The following is a 21,372-nucleotide window of genomic DNA, read 5'->3' as shown; positions in this document are numbered from 1 at the left end:
AAGGTCATCGAGCCTCCCTCAACAGCCATCGATCCCGCCCCTGATGTCGATGCTGAATCGGCCCTCACCGGGTCAAGCTCTTCTTCTTCCGACAACTCTTTTGGGCTTGACTCGGACACCGATCCCACTAACGAGTCTGATGCAGCCCCTCCCGAGCCCGAAGTGCCCCTGCTAAGGCGGGGATTTTTAAGCCACGTTATCGGTTTGATCTTGCGCACCTTCGGTCGTGTGGTCTGATATCGGCTGTGCTCTCTTCTCCGGATCTGGTTTCTCATGTCACTACCTTGCATGACCCTAAATGGTGTAATGATATGCGCTCCGAAAAGCATGCATTGCACCACAATAATACTTGGACGTTCGTTCCTCGTCCGCCTCACTCTAATATTGTTGGTTGCAGGTGGCTTTTTCGTACTAAGTACCGGGCGGATGGTTCTATTGAGCGGCACAAGGCTCGTCTTGTTGCCCAAGGTTTTAGTCAAGTGTCGGGTCTTGATTTTTCGTATACTTTCAGTCCTGTTGTCAAAGCTGCCATGATCTGTGTTGTTCTTTCTCTCGCCATTATTAATAGGTGGCAGCTGCGTCAACTTGATGTTAATAATGCATTTTTACATGGCAAGTTGGGTGATACCGTTTATATGCAGCAACCTCCGGGGTTCGTTGATACTCGGTTTCCTAATCATGTTTGCAAGCTCAACAAAGTTATCTATGGGTTGAAGCTCTTTTCATCGGTTGAGCTCTTTTCTGGTTACTAATGGATTCTCTTGTAGTCAGGCTGACCCATCTTTATTGTTTTTCGCCGGGATCGCTGCATTCTTTACTTGTTAGTGTATGTGGATGACCTTATCCTCACTGGATCCGACACCTCCGTTATGTCTGGCTTTATTGCCAAGCTTCATGCTGAGTTCTGTATTAAAGATCTTGGGCGCTTGAGCTATTTCCTTGGCCTCGAGGCGAAGTCGCTTCCACACGGTCTCTTCCTCAGCCAGGCGAAATATGCTCATGACATATTGGGAAAGGAATGACCAATTCAACTTTGACCGATTCAGTTGGGATAATATAACTGGGTGACTCACAAAATAAAAGTAGCTAGGCTAATATAACTAGATGAATGCTTTCATCCTGCAATAACCATATTCACAATATAAACATAATACACGCTATAGAATAAAAAGAGTGTTGGTGGATTTTTTAAATAAAATGTTGAAATAAGAAAAATGAAAAATAAGAGTATATAATGTTCTAAAAAACAAATCGACTGTTTATACTCAAAAGCTTAAATTATAGTGGTTTTTCCTAATTACAATATAAACATAATACACGCTATAGAATAAAAAGAGTGTTGGTGGATTTTTTAAATAAAATGTTGAAATAAGAAAAATGAAAAATAAGAGTATATAATGTTCTAAAAAACAAATCGACTGTTTATACTCAAAAGCTTAAATTATAGTGGTTTTTCCTAATTCCTTTAGAATGCACTTTTCAAAAATACTTAGAGTAGAAGCATCAATATGGTATCTAAGTCTTTAAATAAATCCATGTTGGTGACCGATTATATTCTCCTTCTCAACAGTAAAATAAACCTATAAATCAAAAAGAAAAATAAACAAAATCCAAGCCCATATATCAAAAAAATACAGAAAAAAACAATGGTTTTAAGGGTGCCCCTAAAGTTTTAGTGTACTTTATAGCATAAAAATTGACACAAAGTCATAAACAGTCAGTTTCCCTCTTTAGGCCTGCATCATATCCCTTTCCTCTTCACTTAAACCAAATTCATGTTATAACTTCTGCATTAATAGAGAGATATTATTAGTCAAAAATCAGTTTGAAACCCATAAAACTTAAAAAAATTATTCTAGTTGAGATATTGTAAAAATATTATACATTCGACACATTTTCAAGCCAAGTTGAAGCTCTCAACATCTTCATCTATAGCTTTACCTAGAAACATGGCCTTACTGGTCCCATTAAGTCCATAAACAACTAACACGAACTGAAATAAAATAAAATAAATACATTGTTATTAAAGTTTTCATTGTGTTACCTGGTGAGTTCAAAAAAAAATGGTGTGGTAAAATCAATTGAATGATTCTTATTTCTTGGCTATAACTTCTACTACATAGAGTCTCTCTCCTATAAAAGCACTCACTTCCAATATATAGACACCGTGCACTAGCAAATAACAAATACTAATTTCAATCCATAATTAAAATAGTATTTTCTTACCATAGCAATTGAATTATGTCAGAAATTACAAGGATGGCTGGTAAAATCTTTGGTAATGAAAACATTCATTCTTCCCTTGTTTCAATAAAACTCCGATTCAAAAGCTTGAAAAACCCAACAAATCGCATGTTTTACTATAATCTTTGGTAACCAAGCTTGGCCTGAGTTTGAAAGGATAAGTTGATCTTGTGAAAGAAAATAAGAAATCAAGGGTTGTATGCCATTTCATGCATTGTACAGTAATTAAAGTTACAAATTTGTAGACATCTTTTCCCTCCCAGCTTACATCATCTTTTCCCTCCCAGCTTACATCAGCATAACCGAAAGTTTAAGAAGATATATGTAATTTACTTTCAATGCAAGCATATTAAACCTTAAAGATGACTAATTTGTGAAAGGTCAACCTACCATGTCTAACCAAAAAACCATTACCTCCTGGTTCTGACAAATTTTATGAGTTGTAGATTGTGCTTGCAGATCAACCTAACCGTGTGGGGTAAACATAATACCATTGAGCATGATATTAAATTTTACTACATAATAAGAATTATTTTAACTATATATATATATATATATATATATATATATATATATATATATATATATATATATATATATATATATATATATATTACCTTTGGCTTCTAATCCGTGTTGAAAATGGTAGTTGTAGTGACAGATTGAAGAACACCTCCAACATGTATTGTTTTTTCTTGGTTGTAATCCTTTGTTGTCGATATATATGAGTAAGTGTCAAAGTATAACGATGTATAGAGATCATAGAACTTATTGAGAATTACATGCCTTTTCTTATTTGACAACTGGTTACTCCACTTCTTCATAGTAGGGATATCAAAAACTTCCGTGGGACCCTGATTCCGTACGGAATTAATTTTTTTAAAAATTTAGGGGCGGAGGTGGGGGCAGGAGTGGGATTAAATCCCGTTTTATTTTTGGTACCGGGGGTGGGAGTGGGTATTTCCGTCTCGTACTCCCGCGGGGCACCGTTTGTATATATATATATATATATATATATATATATATATATATATATATATATATATATATATATATATATATATATATATATATAATCTAATTTTAGGTTTTTTTGACTTTCCTTCACTTCATATCGTATGACGATACGATAGTGAATTGGTCATATATTTTTAAACATGTCATACTTTTTTTGTAATGTTGGATTTGTTGTATTTTATATTTGTAAATTTGTTCGATTTATCATTTTGTAATGTTGGATTAATTTTGTAGTTGTTAAAAAAACTAGATTTTAAGATTTTAAAGTTATGAAAAATAGTTTTTTAGCCCGAGATATAACAAATTTTTTTAGCAAAAATAATCAAATTTCATCCTATAAAACGGGGGAACGGGGGCGGGGGCGGGATCAGGGGTAATGAAGGTATTCAGGGGAGGGATCGGGGGCTATGTAAACGGGGGATTCGGGGGCGGGGGCAAGGGCAGCTATTTCCGCTCTCGTTTGGTCCCGTTGACATCCCTACTTCATAGCCTTGCCATAAACCCCAAAACATAATGGAATCATTTTACATATCCCCATATCCACATATAAGCATTTATAGGCTTTTTTAAAAAAAAAAAAAAGAAGAAAAGAGTGATAACCATAAATAAATAATTGTAAAATTCACAAAATCCAGAAGCATTCAAACTTACCTTTAAAGAATCCGGAAATGGAATTGAAAATTACTGCAAAAACATTGTTTAAAGATCACTTGGAAATCTTTTGCTAGGAAGCAGACATATTGTTGGCAGAAGATCTGTGTGAAGAGGTCTGAGATGAATCACACTCAAAAGAAATATTGATGGGTGTAAACGGTGGTCTTCTTGTAGCGATTATGAATCACAGTCAAATGAAAGAGGCATTGATGAATGTGACTTGTGGGGGAGAGAAGAGTTGGTCATCATCTCATCATCCAAATTCTGTCTAACCTACCATTAATCAAAAAGAAAACACTAAAATCAAAAGCGGACACTCTGTTAGGGTTTGAGAGGAGTGTTCGGAAAAGGTTATTGTGATAGGAGAGTACGGTGGTGAGGGGAAAGGTTATATGTGTGTGGCATGTCCCATCTAGGGTTAGAGAGATGAGGAAATGAAAGACCAGGAAAAGAGTAGAGGAGAGGGTAGTGGTAGCTCATCAGAGACTTCTTTAGGGTGGGAGGAAGTTGAAGATACAGGAGAAAGTCGTTGAGAGGTAGAAAGAACTTATAATGATTTATGTAACATCCATAAAATTCAAGCCAATTTAAAACTCTTTCAAGCATTAAAAAACCATTATTTATTACAAAATGTTTTCATTATAGGTTCATATCAGAGTATCCCAGAAATCAAAATCATAAAATGTGAGGAGGTGCACGATCAGGCCTTCGCCTTCCCGCGATCATCTGAAGTACCTGAAACAAAATCAAAAATTGTAAGCCCGAAGCTTAGTGAGTTCCCCCAAAATACCAACGCCATATAATCAAAACAATATCATAGCAAACAGCATGCATATAGAGTCTACAGTATGACTGGACCGCCCTCACCGGGCCTTCAGTCTATCTAGCTCACTCTCAGAGTCTACAGTATGACTGGACCTCCCTCACCGGGCCTTCAGTCTATCTGGCCCACTCTCAGAACCATCAATATGTCTGGTCCGCCCTATCGGGCCTTCAGCCTGTCTGGACCGTTCTCCGGGCCTTCGGCCTAACTAGTACGCCCTGATGGGTCTGCAGTCTATCTGGGCCACCCTGGGTATGTTGGCCTAGAGCATAAAGCAGGACCGCCTCAACCCACCTCCAATCATACAAATAACACATAATATCATACGCTAGCTAGCATATACAGATAATCATACAGATCTAACAGATCATTAATCATAGCATCATCCTATATACCAGGATACCGATCTAACAGATCACTAAACATAGCATCATCCTATAACCAGGATACAGATCTAACAGATCACTAACATAGTATCATCCTATAACCAGGATACAGATCTAACAGATCACTAACATAACATCATCCTATAACCATGATACAATCCAAAAGGGCTGGCCTTGGTGCCTTAGACCCTATTGATATAGTGAGAAGAACTCACCTCACAAGTAGTGTTGAACCAATAAATCGAATCCCAAACACAGCTCCAAGCTCAACCACCTACAATCATCATAGTACCAATTCTATCAAGACCAAAATTACCAAAGTACCCTCAGAAGTCAAACTTGGTCAACCCTTTGTCAAAGTCAAAGTCAATGGTCAAGGTCAACAGTCCATGTTGACCCAACTCATCGAGTGCAGCTTACAGACTCGTTGAGTTCCTTCAGAACTTAGAAAACCACGAAAACCCAAGTTAACTCGTCGAGTTAACAAACAACTCGTCGAGTCCATGCAGTGTCCAGAAGGTTCGGGAAAACCTTAACCAACTCGTCGAGTTGGCTATGCAACTCGTCGAGTTCCTTCAACTCTTTTCTTATTCAGACACTTTTAAGCGAAACCAAGACTCCAAACTGTAGATCTAGCCTCCTAGGGTGTAGTTACCACGTAAAGTTGCGAACTTTACGTGCATGTAAGGCCTCAAGAGGCTAAAACACCCAAAACTAGTCTTAGGAAGAGGTTTAAGGCATGGAGAGAGGCCTTGACTAGATAAAGCCGATAACTTTATGTCCATGAGAGCCTAGAGGAGTCCAAATCTGAACTTCTCACTTCAAAATGTGCTCAATACCAGAGATGCATCAAGAATAAGCTAGAAATGACCCTAAACTCTTAAATGGAGAGATCTAACAAGAACATGATAAAGGTAATGAATTTTTACCTTCAAATGAATGCCAAAACAAAGTAGATGTTGGATCTACAAACTCCTCCTCGTCCCAAGCTTCTAAATCTTCAAGACTCTTCAAGAAATGCACCAAACACACACTCTTTAGCCTCGCACACACTCAAATAAGAAGGTTAGCTCGATTAGGGTTTGTTTCTAGACGTGAAGGTGGTAAGGGAGGCTGGAGGGAGGACTTAAGGTCCTTTAAATAGGGTGAAAACCCTAAAAATTAGGGTTTTCAAGCACAACCTCAACTCGTCGAGTTGGGTCCTCCAACTCGTCGAGTAGGTCCTAAAGTTCACGCGGCCTGATCAGTTTCTACACGACGAGTTGGGCGCAGCCAACTCGTCGAGTAGGTCTAAAAATATGAATATAGAGCTTTAAATTTTATACCTGGGAGTCGGGATATTACAATTTTAGCTCAAAATCTAGGGAGGACTGACATAAAGATTGAAGTTTCAAACCTGGCGATATCACCGTTTAGGAAAAACTGCTTTCGTACGATCAGGCTTTGAGTAACAATATGAGACCGAGTATTAAGAGACAAAGATCTCATTTAAATTTTAATATTATTTTATTCATAATTAGTTGTAGTTTACGCTTAGAGATTTGAACGTCTTAAAAAAAATATTATTATATTGAATCTATTTTTAGAAATAGTGAGATTTCTTTTATAAGATAGTGTGTGTGTATATATATATATATATATATATATATATATATATATATATATATATATATCATACATACTTATAAAGCTAGCATTTTTTCTTGAATTTCATGCATTTGAAACCCCTTTTTTTAACTTCCTCAAACCACATTCATTTGAAACCCCTTTTTTAACTAATGCAACTCAAAAGTTTTCTTAATTATGATTTAACACTCAAAAGTTTTATAACTTATATTATGTTTAATTAGCATTTAGTGAAGAGTTTACTATAAAAAGGCCAATCTTTTGTGTCTTTTGTGTTATATAAAATCTTATATGTAAGAAGGATTTGAAGATATTGTGATTCAAAAGTTTTCATATAGTTGAAGCATTCACGATCCAAATATGATGATTTGAAGAAATGGGTTATGTCGCATCGATGGTAATTGTAATATGATTTTTTCTTTCAACCAAAACAAATGAAGCTTTTCTATTCTTTCTTTATATTCAGTTTCTCATTTAATCTTTATATGTGATTTGTGTGTATTACTCAATCTTGAATGTGACTCTCCAAACATCAATGTTTTGCTTGGAATATCTTTCTGATTCTTCTTTTTCAAGAAAAATATTTTGATTGCAGGTTAGTGAAGAATTGTTATCAAGTTTCTATGGTTGAATGGTGTTAAATGAAGAAAGAATATTCATAAAATGGATATAGGTTTTTTTTGTTTGAGCAAAGTTGACGAATGTTAGTTTTTTCTTTTGATTTAAATGTATGTTTATGTAACATCTTTATTTATATATTCAACCATCCAATGCTCTTATTTATTTGATTGTAGTTTTTCTATTTTGATTATGTTTATTTTCTATTATTTTTTTGTTGGGTTATCCTACACAACATATTTAAAAGACAATATTTAAAAGATAACATAATTTTGAACATTTGATATGTAATTATGATAGACTTATCATGATATGTTCTTCATATGAAAGTAATTTATCCATATTACTACGACAAGAATTACATATGACATTTACGAAAATATATATATTATATGTGATTTTTTTAACATGTATATGCACCTATATATGTTATAAATTTATAATTAAATATCTTTATGTTTAATAATTGAAGGGATTAAAATAATGCATCAAAACCAATTAGTTAGACGAATATAATAATAATAATAATAATAATAATAATAATAATAATAAATATACATTTCCAAGTAACGCATTTATTTGAAACTCACACTACAACTCAAGATTTTCTAATTTATGTATATTTATTAGTTACAACTCAAGAGTTTTTAACTTATGATTATTAATTAGTAATCAATAATAACTTTTTATTTTCCTTTCTTTTATATGGTTGTAAAGTTTTGCTCATTAAAAACATTAATGTATTTGAAGAGATTTGTGATTCAAATATGAAGAGTTAATATAAATGTTATAATAAAAGTTTTAGTGTTTTTATGTTATTAAAAGTTATAGTGTGTATTTTTCATATTTTTTATTATTCGTTGTATATATATATCTTTTTTAATACAAATGTTATAATAGATGTTTTTCTATTTTTATGTTACTAAAAGTTGCAGTTCATATTTTTGTTTATACGTTTTGTTACCCGTTATATTATCATTCATTTGATATATAATTTACACAATTTTAAACGGTTTATAAAATTATCAAATAATTGTATATATCACAATGACTTAAAAATTAAACTATAATGTTTAATAAAACTAATATGTTAACTATATGTTTGCTTTACTACTAACATTTTGTTTCAAAGTAGAAATATTAAATAATAATTTGGTAAAAATTATTATTTTAACTATATAATTATATTCTCGCACAACGCGCGGGGATTCGCCTAGTATATATATATATATATATATATATATATATATATATATATATATATATATATATATATATAACTTAGCTTTTCCATTGGACAAAGGAGACCTTTTATAGTTAGGCATCGCAGTCAGTCTGTATGGGAGACAAGGGTGTCAGATCCGACAAGGATCGGATGCACTAATTGGGTGATCGTGTTCTTCTCGATGCCAGAGCTTGTGATCGATTCAGGTGGTAATGCTCTGAGCATTAACTTTGTCGTCTGGAGATGTTGCCTTTTGCCTCAAGGCGATAGTATTTATTGGATGGAAGAAACTTGTGTAGGCTCGATAGCATGGAACGAGTGCCCACATGTGTAGAGCTTCACAACTTGTCAGTTGTTGTTGGAAGGGTTTTGAGCGACCGGGCAGTCGCCAAGGTGTTTTGCTAGAGGTTGGATCAGATTCATTGACGCGCGCCAAGGGGTACGTTATCAATGTCCAACCACCCCACCTACCATGATTGTAATTTTTTTTATAAAGAGCACAAATGGGATAACATATTCATACCAAAGTATGTCTTCCTCCTCTTCTTCACCAAAACAGTTTCTCAAATCTTTCACAAGTTTAAACTTCATGATGTTGAAACACTTAGAGCATGGAGGGCTTATGTGAGATCAAGGAGGTTATACTAGTCAAAGAAAAAACATTGAAAACTACTCTCACAATATCTATGTAGCAAGGGAGGGGATGAGTTATGTAGAAGCTCAAATCCAGGAAAAAGTGAGATGGAGAATAGATGAAAAGAGGAAATAATAAAAATTAAACCATGAATACGTGTTGTATAAGTATCCATTTCAAAGCAAGTACGTGAAATGAGGAATAAGATGAAAGAGATTAATGACAGAGTAACATGAGTTGGGCAAAGAAAAAAGTTTTATGTACGAATTTTCTTAATGACATATTACAAATGATGTGTAGTATTGCATTGTTTGTTTGGTTAAACAGTTATTTGTTTGTCTTTTATTTAATAAATTTTTGTAACGTATTTTAATATATTAATGTTTTGTAATCATTCGTAGTTCAAAATAAGTGTTTTATGTTAATCGAATAAATGAACTTTTAGGTTTAAGAAATGAAAATAAGTAATAACATAACGCAAATTCATGACGTGTTACTATTATAGGTTTTACTAATAAATAATAATGTAACATAATTACAATGTTTGTTACTATGAGAAGGTTTTCAAATCACAAGTTAGGTAAACACTTTGACTTTGTTAACCTGCTATCCGAACCCCCTTCATAATTGATGCACCTTTCTTACTTGATTTTCCACGGCAGTTTGCTGATTTTCTAACAAATCAAATAGATAGAATTGGTTAAAAAAAATTAACAAAGTGATTTCACTTAAAACAACCACTCAATACCCAATACAAAATTTTGGTATATGGGTTCTGATTTTTGCATTCCATTTGACATGACAATACAACTTTTTTCCAAAAAAAAAAACATATGTTGCATATTTTCACAGTTGGTAAGCTAACCCTAGATTTTCACATATGCTCATCTACAAAAATCTAACAAAAAATAACTTTGTAGATTTCACATGCCACTTATATTTTTGCAGGTGGAGATCCGCAAAAATCCTGACTATTAGTGTCGGTTTTTTTGCTAAATCTTGAAAAATGATTTGTGAGATTAACCTTATTTATATTTTACTCTTCATTTTGAGGTCATTTCTAACACTCATTGAACTTTACATGAAGAATTGCATGAAAAAGAAACATATTTTAGTCTTCTTTTTTATACAAAACATACTTTCAAAATTAATGTGTAATGAAATATTTTATAAATTTATTTCAAATCAAGGATCCGGTTACCAATAAATGACTTGGTTAACATTGAGTTAAAAGTATTTTTCATTTTGTGTATTACTTTACTACTGCTATGGATAACATGTTATAACATCATTTTGGTGTCACCTTACATGTCACATCATTCATGTTATAACATCATTGTGGAAATGGTCACCATTTTATAACATCCACTAATTTCCTTGTCATAATTTCTTTTTTATTTTTTAATAATTATATAAACAAATGTAATTTAATAAAACATGTTATTTAAATAAAATCTAATTTTTAAATTAAACATAACATTTAAAATATAAAACAAAACATTACAAGAAAAAAATATGATAAATCTAAAAACATAAAAGATAGTCCTAATTGCCCAAATAAGTGACCCGAATATTCTCCTTCATCGCTCGTAGCACTTCCAAATCTCGAGGTGACAAACCTTCTTCTCTAGCCCAAAAAACTGTCAATTGGTTCGTCATTTTTTCTCACTCGCGTTGCTCTTTCTCCTCTCGTGCTTGCCTACGAAGGAAATCCAAGTGCTCACGTTGTACAACAATTCTTGCTTTTTCTATTAAATTGTATGTTTCGAACTTCTCATTCATTTCCTCCAACTCTTGTGCCCGTTTTTCAACTTCATCCTCATTTCGTTGAGTGTGCTTCATTGTTTCGTGTCCTAGCGGTCGTCGTGGCGGGGAGATCTTTTCGATATCGTCTGGAATCTCATCGATGGTGGCATTGAGGTCGATGTTAGTCCATGCATCGTAAATGTCGAAAGGATTCGAATTTTGAGACATTCGATTGAAACTTTGATGATGTTGGATTTTTAATCCATTTTGGATCAATTCTCAACATCTCCCATGGTTTTTCAAACTCGAAAACATGACCCATTTCGACACGATATTTCTCTTTCGCGGCTTTAAACAAATCAAAATCGTTGGCACTACTTTGTTTTTCCAAGTGAAGTTTGTTGTAGATCTCATTGACTTTGGTACACCTCCGATTCATTTGAGTCCACTTGCTATTAAGCATAACGATATTTTGATATGGATTTTTCCTCAAAATAGTGTGAAATCTTGCGAGCACCTCTTCCCAAAAAGCAGCTTTCCTCATATTATTTCCTTGACGTTGATTTTTTGAAGTCCCGCACTTCGCGGCCGCCAAAACGTACTCCTTTTCCGGTATCCACCATTACAGAAGTTCTTCATTTTTCGTGAAAACTTTTTCCCTTTCCCTTTCCCTTTCCCGCTCCCTCTACTACTACCAATGGGGAGTATATATAGGCCCAAGGTGGGTCACTTGACCCACCTAAGTTCTTTTCTTTTATAACAAACAATATATAAAAAATATATGTGACCTACCTTAAATTTTATGAGTGAACCACTTTGGCAAAAATATTTAGATAAAGCAAGACTTTTTTTGCCCATCTTTTATATCTAGTAACACAAATATTTAGTTCACTTAGAATATTACCTATTAAGAAATAACTCAATACAACTTAAAATTAGATTAAAAAAAGCAAAATCGTGAATATTGATTCATCGTTCAAGCGTCGGCCCTCAACATTACGCACGAACGAAGACGTAAGTAGCAAAAAAAAAACTTTAACTCTTCATGGTCGCCATCGTCGTTCACTACCGACCCGACCCGCTAATAATAATTTTTTTACTCTTTCATATTATCGGTTTAATTTAAATAGTGAACCATGTGAGTTTCTGTTCTAGACTCGCCACTTCCTACTACATCCCACTTTCGTAGCTACCGATGGTTATGTAGGTGATGATTGAGTGGTTGTTTGTGGCCTCAAATAAAAAGTATTGAAAATGTTTTGTTGTAAATTTGGGTTTTTCCGAAAAAGATTTTGTTAAGTGTAGGGTGAGGAAGGAAATTGCATTGGAAGTTATGTGAGTTAAAAATAACTTCCTTGGAACAATATTTATGGTGAGGCTTAAGAGTTTAGTAGGTTTATGTAATTTTCATATTGCGCGAATCCGACCAGAGCGGTTGTGTTTGGTTGTAGGTTTGTGTTTGGTGGAGGGGTGTTTGGGTTTTGCTCCATTTTTTGGTTGAAAGGGGTATTGATTTTTGTAAATATAGAGAAAAATAAAAGAATGGTATAAGTAAAATATGGTATAAAGTTGTGTATTTATAGGTAAAAGTAATAGGTAATTTTTTTAATTATATCATTTGTCAACGGTCAATTGACCATTCAAAAGAAAAACGTCGCATTGCAAGCCGTTGTCACCATAACGTCAGCTTGGACGGTGTTCCAGTCGTGGTAACGACGTCGAGACCGGTCCACGTCGGTAATAACAGGGCGTTTCCGTCCCATACCCAACTCTCCTATTTGAATACAAACTTATAATATGGGTGCTTAAACATTTAGTTAAAAGTATTTTTACTAAAATAAAAAATAACTACAAGTGGGATTTTCTTAAGGGATGAGGGAATCATAGTGGAGTGGGAAGGAGGTATCGTGGGTACCTCCAAGGTGTGACTCATTGGAGCATCGGTTGCAACAGGTTGAGAAAAAATGGGATGATTTGTGGTTTAGTTAAGCTGCTCAAATTATTTTAACCTTGTGTATTGATTACTTATATTTCTTGTTTTAAGATTTGTATCAAAATAATTTTATATATGTTTTTAAATTAGTTTGTATATGTTTAATATTTTGTAAATTAGTTTTGCATAATTCTTATTAGTTTGTGTTTATTTTAAAATTAAAATTGAGTGAGTTGAAAAATATAAAGTTTTTGTGTTATGGATTGAGAAAAATAGAAATGAAAGAGAAAAACTGATATGAAATTGATGTAACAGTAACTTGAATGAGTTGAAAATGAATGACTCCTTCCTCCCTAAATAAAATTTGTGGAACTCTATAACAAACATGTACTATGTTCATCCATGTAATATTGTTTACAAGTTAAGTTAAAAATAATGTATATTCAATAAAAATCAATCTAGTTATTTTACATATTGATTTTGCTTCTTAGATCAGAGGTCTTGGGCTCTAATCCGTATATTGACGATTTCTACTAACCATTAATACCTAATTTAACGTATTTTACAAAAACTCCCTGCTAAATAGATTCTTTTGAAGATGATGTTTTTATACTTTATATAGTTTCTTTAAAATAGTAGAATGGTTGACAAAATAAGATAGTCGGATAATCAAAATCAATTTTTATTTGTAAGTAGATATCTTATTAAAGGACTTCTATTCCACCGAAATCAAATGTTATTTTTTTTAGATTGAAGATTCGAGTCCTGTATAGTTTTGAGATATATGTGGAAGAAAAAAGATATCTTACTTTATAATAAATTTATAAAATAACTTCATAATTAATTGATAGTATTTAATACTTTTACATAGTGCTAGCAAGCATTGCTTTAGAAAAAATCGAATCAATTAACTCACTTTTTGCTTTTATAATTTCCCCTCTTTTGTTAAAAATTGTTAAAAAGAGAAAGCAAAAACCATAACAAAATAGAACTTCAAACTTCAAACACACAAAACCACAAACCAACACCATTTCTTGGATCCTTACAGAAAGAGAGAACTGGGCTCCATTTTCACCATTATTATCATGTCTTCAATCTCAAGATTTTAACCTGAAAACTCTCCCTCTCTCTCACACACATACACACACTTTCTCTCTCATTGGCACGCCTTCTTCTCTCAAAAACCCATGTCCATTTTTGTCCCAGAAAGCCCAGGTATATTCTCTCTTTCTCTCTCTATATGTATATGCTTATGTATGTATAGATCTTCTGCGAATACCACCTGATTCTTCAGTGCTCTGACATTTTCTATTATATTATTACTGTCGTCCTCAATCTTTTAATCTAAAGACACGTTGCTATTTGACAAAGCCCTACTGGCATTACCAATTTTATGTATAGTATTTCAGTTTTCAGACATATAATTGTTAAAGTTGTAGTCTTTCTTTCAAAATTTGGGGTTTAGGGCTTTTTATGATCTGGGATTTCTTCCCAATTTGTCCTCCACATTTCTTTCCGGTAAGTTAGTAGATCCTGATCTGGGTTCCAGATCTACACATTTCACTACTACTCTGTTCTGTTCTTTTTGTGTTTCAGATCTGTAAATACGATTTTCATATGTTTATGAGCAATGGGTGTTTGTGTCCTTGAAACTTTTCATGATTACATGAGATCATAGCTATCAGTGATGATTCTAATTTTTCCGATTCAGGTTTATTATTGGCTGCGAATTCAACAATCCCGACTATGCTCAAGCAAATCCTCGCAAAAATCCCTCGGAAATCAACGAAATCAAATCCAATATATTCAGACGGAAACAATTCCACCACCACCACCACCGATGTGAACAACAATGGCAGCTTCACCAACACCTGTAACGTTATTTCAAGCCGATTAAACGTCGTGAAGAAAATGTCATCCTCAATTTTCCCAACATCCGGTAACAACAACAACGACATGATCCAACCTCATCTACCTTTCAAAGACGTCCAAAACTCCGATAAAATAAAACTTCTTATCAGCAAATTAAATCTTTGCTCAAAGATCTACGATTTCAACGACCAAGATAAAGATATCACCTCAAAAGATCAAAAACGCCAGATTTTAATCGAAATCCTCGATTTCCTGGTTTCGGAATCCATCAAACTCACCGAACCCGCCATGTCAGCAATCTGTAGAATGTGTGGAGCCAATCTTTTCCGCGAATTCCCACCGAAACCCAATGGTTGTTCGCCACGTGGCGAATCCGAAGACGACGACCTGTGGTTCGATCCCGCATGGACACATTTACAACTCGTATACGAAATCCTCCTTCGATTCGTTTCTTACTCATCTCTCGATCCAAAAACTGCCAAACTTTACATCGATCATTCGTTTTTGTTAAAACTATTAAATCTTTTCGATTCAGAGGACCCACGAGAACGTGAATGTTTAAAATCAGTTTTACACCGGATTTATGGCAAATTCATGGTTCATAGGCCATTTATTCGAATGGGCGTGAGCAATATAATCTACAAATTCGTGTTTGAGACTGAAAAACACAACGGAATTGCTGAATTACTTGAGATATTTGGGAGTGTGATTAGTGGATTTGCATTGCCATTGAAGAAAGAACATAAGATGTTTTTGTTAAAGGCTTTGATTCCTTTACATAAACCGAAATCAATCGGTGTTTATCATCATCAATTAACGTATTGTGTTGTTCAGTTTATTGAAAAAGAACCAAAGCTTACGAGTGTTGTGATTAATGGGTTGTTGAAATATTGGCCTGTGACAAATAGTCAAAAGCAATTGATGTTCTTGAGTGAATTGGAAGAGTTGCTTGAGTTGATTCGAACCGATGAATTTGAGAAGATTATGGTTCCATTATTTAGGCGGATTAGTTGCTGTCTTGATAGCTACCATTTTCAGGTAATTTACCAATGTAGTTTATTTTATTTGTGTATTTTAGCATCTTGTTTCATTTCTTATATTTTTTTTTATCAATAATCGCAAATGTAAATTGTCCATATTGTTAGGTATAGTAAAGTACATTTAAATGCTGACGTGCCACTAATTATGTTTTAGGTGGCAGAAAGAGCGCACTTTTTATGGAACAATGAACACATACATCATCTTATAATGTGTAATCGACAAGTGATTATGCCAATTGTGTTCTCCTCTTTACAACGAAACTCCAACAACCATTGGAATCGAACTGTGCTTAACTTGACACAAAATGTCATGAAAATGTTTCATGAAGTGGATGAGCCGTTGGTAATTTCATGCCAAGGGAAGTTTGAGGAGGACAAATCAGCCACCACAGCGGTGGCTGAGCGGCGGCGGTTGACATGGGAGCACCTTGAGGAGGTTGCCGGTGGTGGTGGTGGTGGCGGTTTCCGGTTACCGGTGGTTGGGAGTGTTTCGGGTTTGGAGAAAAGTGGTGCCACATGTGTAGTGTCTTGCTAGCGAAGTAGAGTTTAAGATTTTGAAAGGAAGGATATTTGTGAGCAATCTTGATCTCAATAAATGTGATGAGAAGAAGCTCCAATGGCTGGTATTGTTGGTGCAACAATAGTGTTATGTATATTATGGTCTAGTGTCGATTCTTTTGGTTAGTATTTGATTAGGATTATAGTGTTTTTAAGGTGATTGTTGTCATGTATGATAATCAGTGAAAGTAATTTAAGTTAAGATGATTACTTGATCTTTTGTTTATGATAAAGAAAGTTACATGCTTTTCAATATGTAATTGTTTAGCTCTATAAGTTACTGTTGAAGCTGTAAGGCATTTCAAAACTAATCTAGGGAAATCAGTGGTTAAAAGGACTTAATTTTATGTTTATGTTAGGTAAACCTGTACCTAACATGAACTGTTCGTATTGTTTTCGGTACATGTTACATGGGAACCAGAAAAATCATACGTAAATGCATGCGATAATCATTTAATTTTTGTGTCTATTTAAAGCATTATATTATTATGTATCATGTTCTATCGGGAAAGTTTTAAAAAAGTCTTATGGTACGTTTGTCAAGAAAAAATGAAATTTTGAAAACGTGTTTGGGTTTTTCAGTTTTTCAAAGTTTTCTAAGAAAATGAAAATTTTTATTTTTTCAAATTGTAAGTAAATAAGAAAGTGATTTTTACAATTTTTTAAATATTTAAGATGAAAAATGAAAACTCTACCGTTTCCAACGAAACATGTTTTCTAAAATTTTCATTAAAAACTGAAAATAAAAACTCAACTCTATTTTCAAAAAACATTTTTTTGGAGAATGAAAACAGTTTTCCACAATTGAACACATCCTTATTATTTTGGAAATTTAACAATTAAGTCCCATTTTTTTAATAGAAAAGTCCAAAAAACCTAGCAAAATTATTCATTTTAGCCATTTTTTGACCTGTTCAGCGGATCATAGGACCAAATCGTTATTTTTCCTAAAATAATAGGATTTTTTTTTAAATTTGTATATAAGGTATAAACATATTTTTTACGTATTTATATGTATTTTTACGTATTTTTATATATTTTTTACGTATTCATGTATTTATTAAGTTTTTTATATAGATTTTTACATATTTCTATGTATTTTAAATGTATAAAAGTATTTTTACGTATTTATGTAATTTTTAAAGTTTTTTATATAGATTTTTATGTATTTTTTATTTTTATGTATTTTAAATGTATAAACCTATTTTTTTATGTATTTATATGTATTTGTTAAGTAATTTTTATGTATATTTATATACTTTTTATGTATATATATATTTTTTTACTTCAAGTTTGAATGTAAGCTAGCTATTGAATCTTGTAAATGAAGAAAAATTTGTTATGCTAGATTCTTGTTTTTCTAGTTGTTTTATGTTTTCTACGAAACAAAAAATCTGTTATGAATGCACTATAAAAGAAATTGTTTTAGACCCATTCATGCCCCTCTACGAAAAGCATGAGGGGCGACGCACCTTACGTCCTAGAAAAAGTTGACAACTTCACTAGTCTCATGTGGTCGTAAGGGAACCCTAAATTTTCATATGTGCATAAATAATTTGTTTGTTATTTTGTTGTTTAATTTCAAGATAAGCGAATCACAAAAGCTTAAAATATGTGGGTATGCAGGAAAACCATGTAACACCCGGATCCCGAGGTACTTTATGTTTGAAATTTTGACATTTTAAGGTTCTCCACGGCGTGGTGGGGAGGCACCACGGCGTGGTGGGGAGGCACCACGACGTGGCAAGGCAAGATCAGTCTACGTATCTCATTTAAGTCGTCACGGCGTGGTAGTATAGGCCACGTCATGGCAGCTGGCAAGTGGAAAACCCTGTTTTTGGATTTTTCTCCCTATTTAAAGGAACGAGGAGGCTAGGGTTTGCTCACCCTCAGCCTCTATCATCCTCTTTGAGACCTGAGAAACCGAAAATCCTTCCCTTTCTTATTTTGAGCCCGTTTTGTGTTCTTTGAAGTCTAGAAGGAAGAAATAAGAAGAAATGAGCTAAAATTCAGCAAGCTAGTCCTCATCCTTTGTCTTAGCACTCTTCTGGACCTTTGTAAGTGACTAAGCCTTGATTTTTATCATGATAGGTTGCTAGGTATTATGTTTTGTCCCTTAATATTCATGTTTTTGTGAGTTTGAGTGATGAGATCTCATAAAGTTTGCAATTTTATGAATCTATGGGACATTTGGCATGATTATTGGTTTGGATCTGGTTTCTTGTTGGGTTTTGAGTCATGCATGATATTTCCATGGAAAAAACCCTTATTTCGACTCATTATGGCTTCAAGACATGCATTGGACATGCATGTCTATAAAGCACCAACTTTTGTGTTGGTTTTAATAATAGAAACTGATTTGGAGTAAATGAGTTATAGGATTTTCGAAATAACTGCTTAATGGGGAAAGCCATGCCTTATTTAGCCCATTTGGAACCTAGGGTTTGAAATTTTGACCTCTTGGGTGGTCTTAGCTGTAACATCTGGTTCCTGGTATGTATTTAAAATCATAATTTATTCGCTTTTATAGAGAAACTCGACGAGTTGGAAGCCCTAAACTCGTCGAGTAGAGATTATCAGGACCGCAGGTTGAGAAACCTACTCGACGAGTTAGGAGGCCTCAACTCGACGAGTAGGCTGGCAGATGTGAAACCCTAATTTTCGGGGTTTGCACCCTATTTAAACGTCTTAAACCTTTCATGTTGGCCTTATTTCCAGCCTCCAAGTCCCAAACCCTAAATCTCGAAAACCCTAAAGCCATTTGAGTGTTAGTGAGCTATTTTTGAGTGTTTTAGTGTGTATTTGAAGCTATTGGAAGAAGGAAGAGCTTAGAGACACAAGAAGGAGCATATAGATCCAGAATCCTTACCTCATCTACGACATTTTGCTGGTATAAAGTTTGAACCTTCCTTTATGGTCATTTAGATCTCCATTTTTGAAGTTCCTTGCTTATTTTGGTCCAAATGATATGATTCTTGGGATTTGGACGTCCCAAGTGGAGAACACTTCAGATTTAAGGCCTTAAGGGGTTTTCGTGGTATAAAGGTGCCAACTTTATGGCCATGGAAGTTCCATGCAACCTTTAGACCATCATTTTGGTCTTTTAAAGCTTCTATGGCCTTGCATGCGGATAAAGTTAAGACTTTATGTGATCATTTAGTCCTTAGAGTCCAGATCTATGATCTCATAGTCCATCTTTTAGTTTTTATGGTGTTTGGATTAAGACCTTGGCCTTTTTGGGTTAGGGTTTGAGCTTAATCCATTTAGGAAATGTATCAAGGGGTAAAGTTGGAAACTTTACCCTTCTAGAGACATTTCCAATCTAGATCTGGAAGATGGGACTTGGATTTGAAGGATAAGGGCTTAATGCATTAAGAATGATGGACAGACTGAGGAACTCGACGAGTCCACAAGGGAACTCGACGAGTTGTATTGGGAAAGTCCTGATTCTATTAATAAGGAAGAACTCGACGAGTTCATGGAAGAGCTCGACGAGTTGGATCGCAATTTCACACTTCTGTGATTTATGGGAACTCGACGAGTTGAAGGGTAAACTCAACGAGTTGGGTCAACTCGGAGCATTGACTTTGACTTTGACCTAGGTTTGACTTTGACCATAGTTGACCCTAATGGGTTATGAGTATGAAATGGCAGCTAAGGGATTGTTTGGTTCAGGGATTAAGCATAGCTGATTTCGGGGCAGAGACGTTTCAGCTATCATCTGACATTTGAGGTGAGTTTCCTCCTGGATTGAACGCGTCGAAGGCACCAATGTCGGTCCGTGTATGTTATGTGAGCTGATTAGTAGCTAAGTGTGGGCAGGGCCCGTATCTTAGCATTATTTGATTATGGATATGGAATGGATTAGTAGATTTGGTTATACTTGTTGTCTGTGTGATACGTGTATGTGTTTCTTAGTTAGCTGAGTGTGAGCGGGCCCAAATCTCACTAGTTAGCCGAGTGTGGGCGAGGCCCGTATCTCCTAGACAGTCGAGTGTGGGGGGCGTATCTCACTAAGCGTGGGTGGGGCCCCTTATCCGAGTGTGGGCGAGGCCTGTATCTCCTTGAGTGTGGGCAGGGCCCGTAAATCCTAGTTGCACGTTATATGCATGGTATGTGGTAGTTTGGGGGAAATTCACTAAGTTTCGTGCTTACAGTTTTCAGTTTTGGTTTCAGGTACTTCCGGTAGCAAAGGGAAGAGCTCGGGATGACTGCATTGCACACACCATGATGATTTAGCCTGGGATGTTTACTATGATATATTTGACAGATGTTTTGATATGGGTTGTTTTGAGATACTATGACTTATGTTTTGATGAGATGAATTTGATAACTATGGTTTTATTTAATAATTAAAAATGAAATTTTTTGTCATGATTTTTGGGATGTTTCATTAGCAGATAAAGTTGGAATTTTTATCCTTCTAGATCTGGTTTCGGACCAAATCTAAGCTTTGGAGCTCTTAGGATCGAAGAAAGCAGCTTAACCCATTAAGTTTTTGAATACTTAGTGCCCACGATGTGGCATCAGGTCACCACGGCATGGCGATGCGGAAAATCGTTGAACATTGACTTTTGTCTTGAGTTGACTTTTGGTCAAGCACCTAGTTTGGAGGAAAAGCTCAAGTTTTATTTGGTTTGATTGAATAGGTAGTGCGTAGCAACGATATTCTGTCAGTGAGAGCAGTGGCAGTTGAGCATTTTTTGTGGGTGAGTCTTCTCACCACACTGGTGGGTCGAAGGCACCAATGTCTGACCATTGATTTGTATATGTAGGATGTATGTGATTATGTGACTATTACTGATATGATTGTATGTTATATGCATGGAGCCAATCTGGGCTCGGAGTCATTATGGACTCAGGGTTGATACAGACCCGACACAGCTACGTGCTATTACATTGGGTTGATACGGACCCAGGGGTTGACACGGACCCGACACAGCCATGTGTTGTTATATTTGTTCATGTATTTGATGTATGTAGTATTTTTGGGAAA

General features: G+C 34.6%; 1 protein-coding gene across 2 annotated transcripts; it reads left to right on the top strand.

The window, feature by feature from the left end:
- Positions 1–13,898: 13,898 nt before the first annotated feature.
- Positions 13,899–16,629, top strand: LOC145115190 (serine/threonine protein phosphatase 2A 57 kDa regulatory subunit B' kappa isoform-like). 2 transcript variants are annotated; one of them, XM_079051417.1, is made up of 3 exons: positions 13,899–14,121; positions 14,618–15,816; positions 15,973–16,629. In XM_079051417.1, the coding sequence occupies exons 1-3, from the start codon at positions 14,094–14,096 to the stop codon at positions 16,351–16,353; spliced, it is 1,608 nt and encodes a 535-aa protein (XP_078907543.1). In that variant the 5' UTR covers positions 13,899–14,093; the 3' UTR covers positions 16,354–16,629. The 2 variants fall into 2 exon arrangements, with proteins under 2 accessions (XP_078907543.1, XP_078907544.1); XM_079051418.1 differs by lacking the exon at positions 13,899–14,121 and adding an exon at positions 14,155–14,424.
- The last annotated feature ends 4,743 nt before the right edge of the window (positions 16,630–21,372 follow it).

Source organism: Lactuca virosa, chromosome 5, assembly GCF_052849685.1.
Source record: "Lactuca virosa cultivar CGN04683 chromosome 5, Lactuca_virosa_CGN04683_v6, whole genome shotgun sequence".
In the NCBI taxonomy this organism is placed as follows: Eukaryota; Viridiplantae; Streptophyta; class Magnoliopsida; order Asterales; family Asteraceae; genus Lactuca; species Lactuca virosa.
This window is presented reverse-complemented; position numbering and strand designations above follow the sequence as displayed.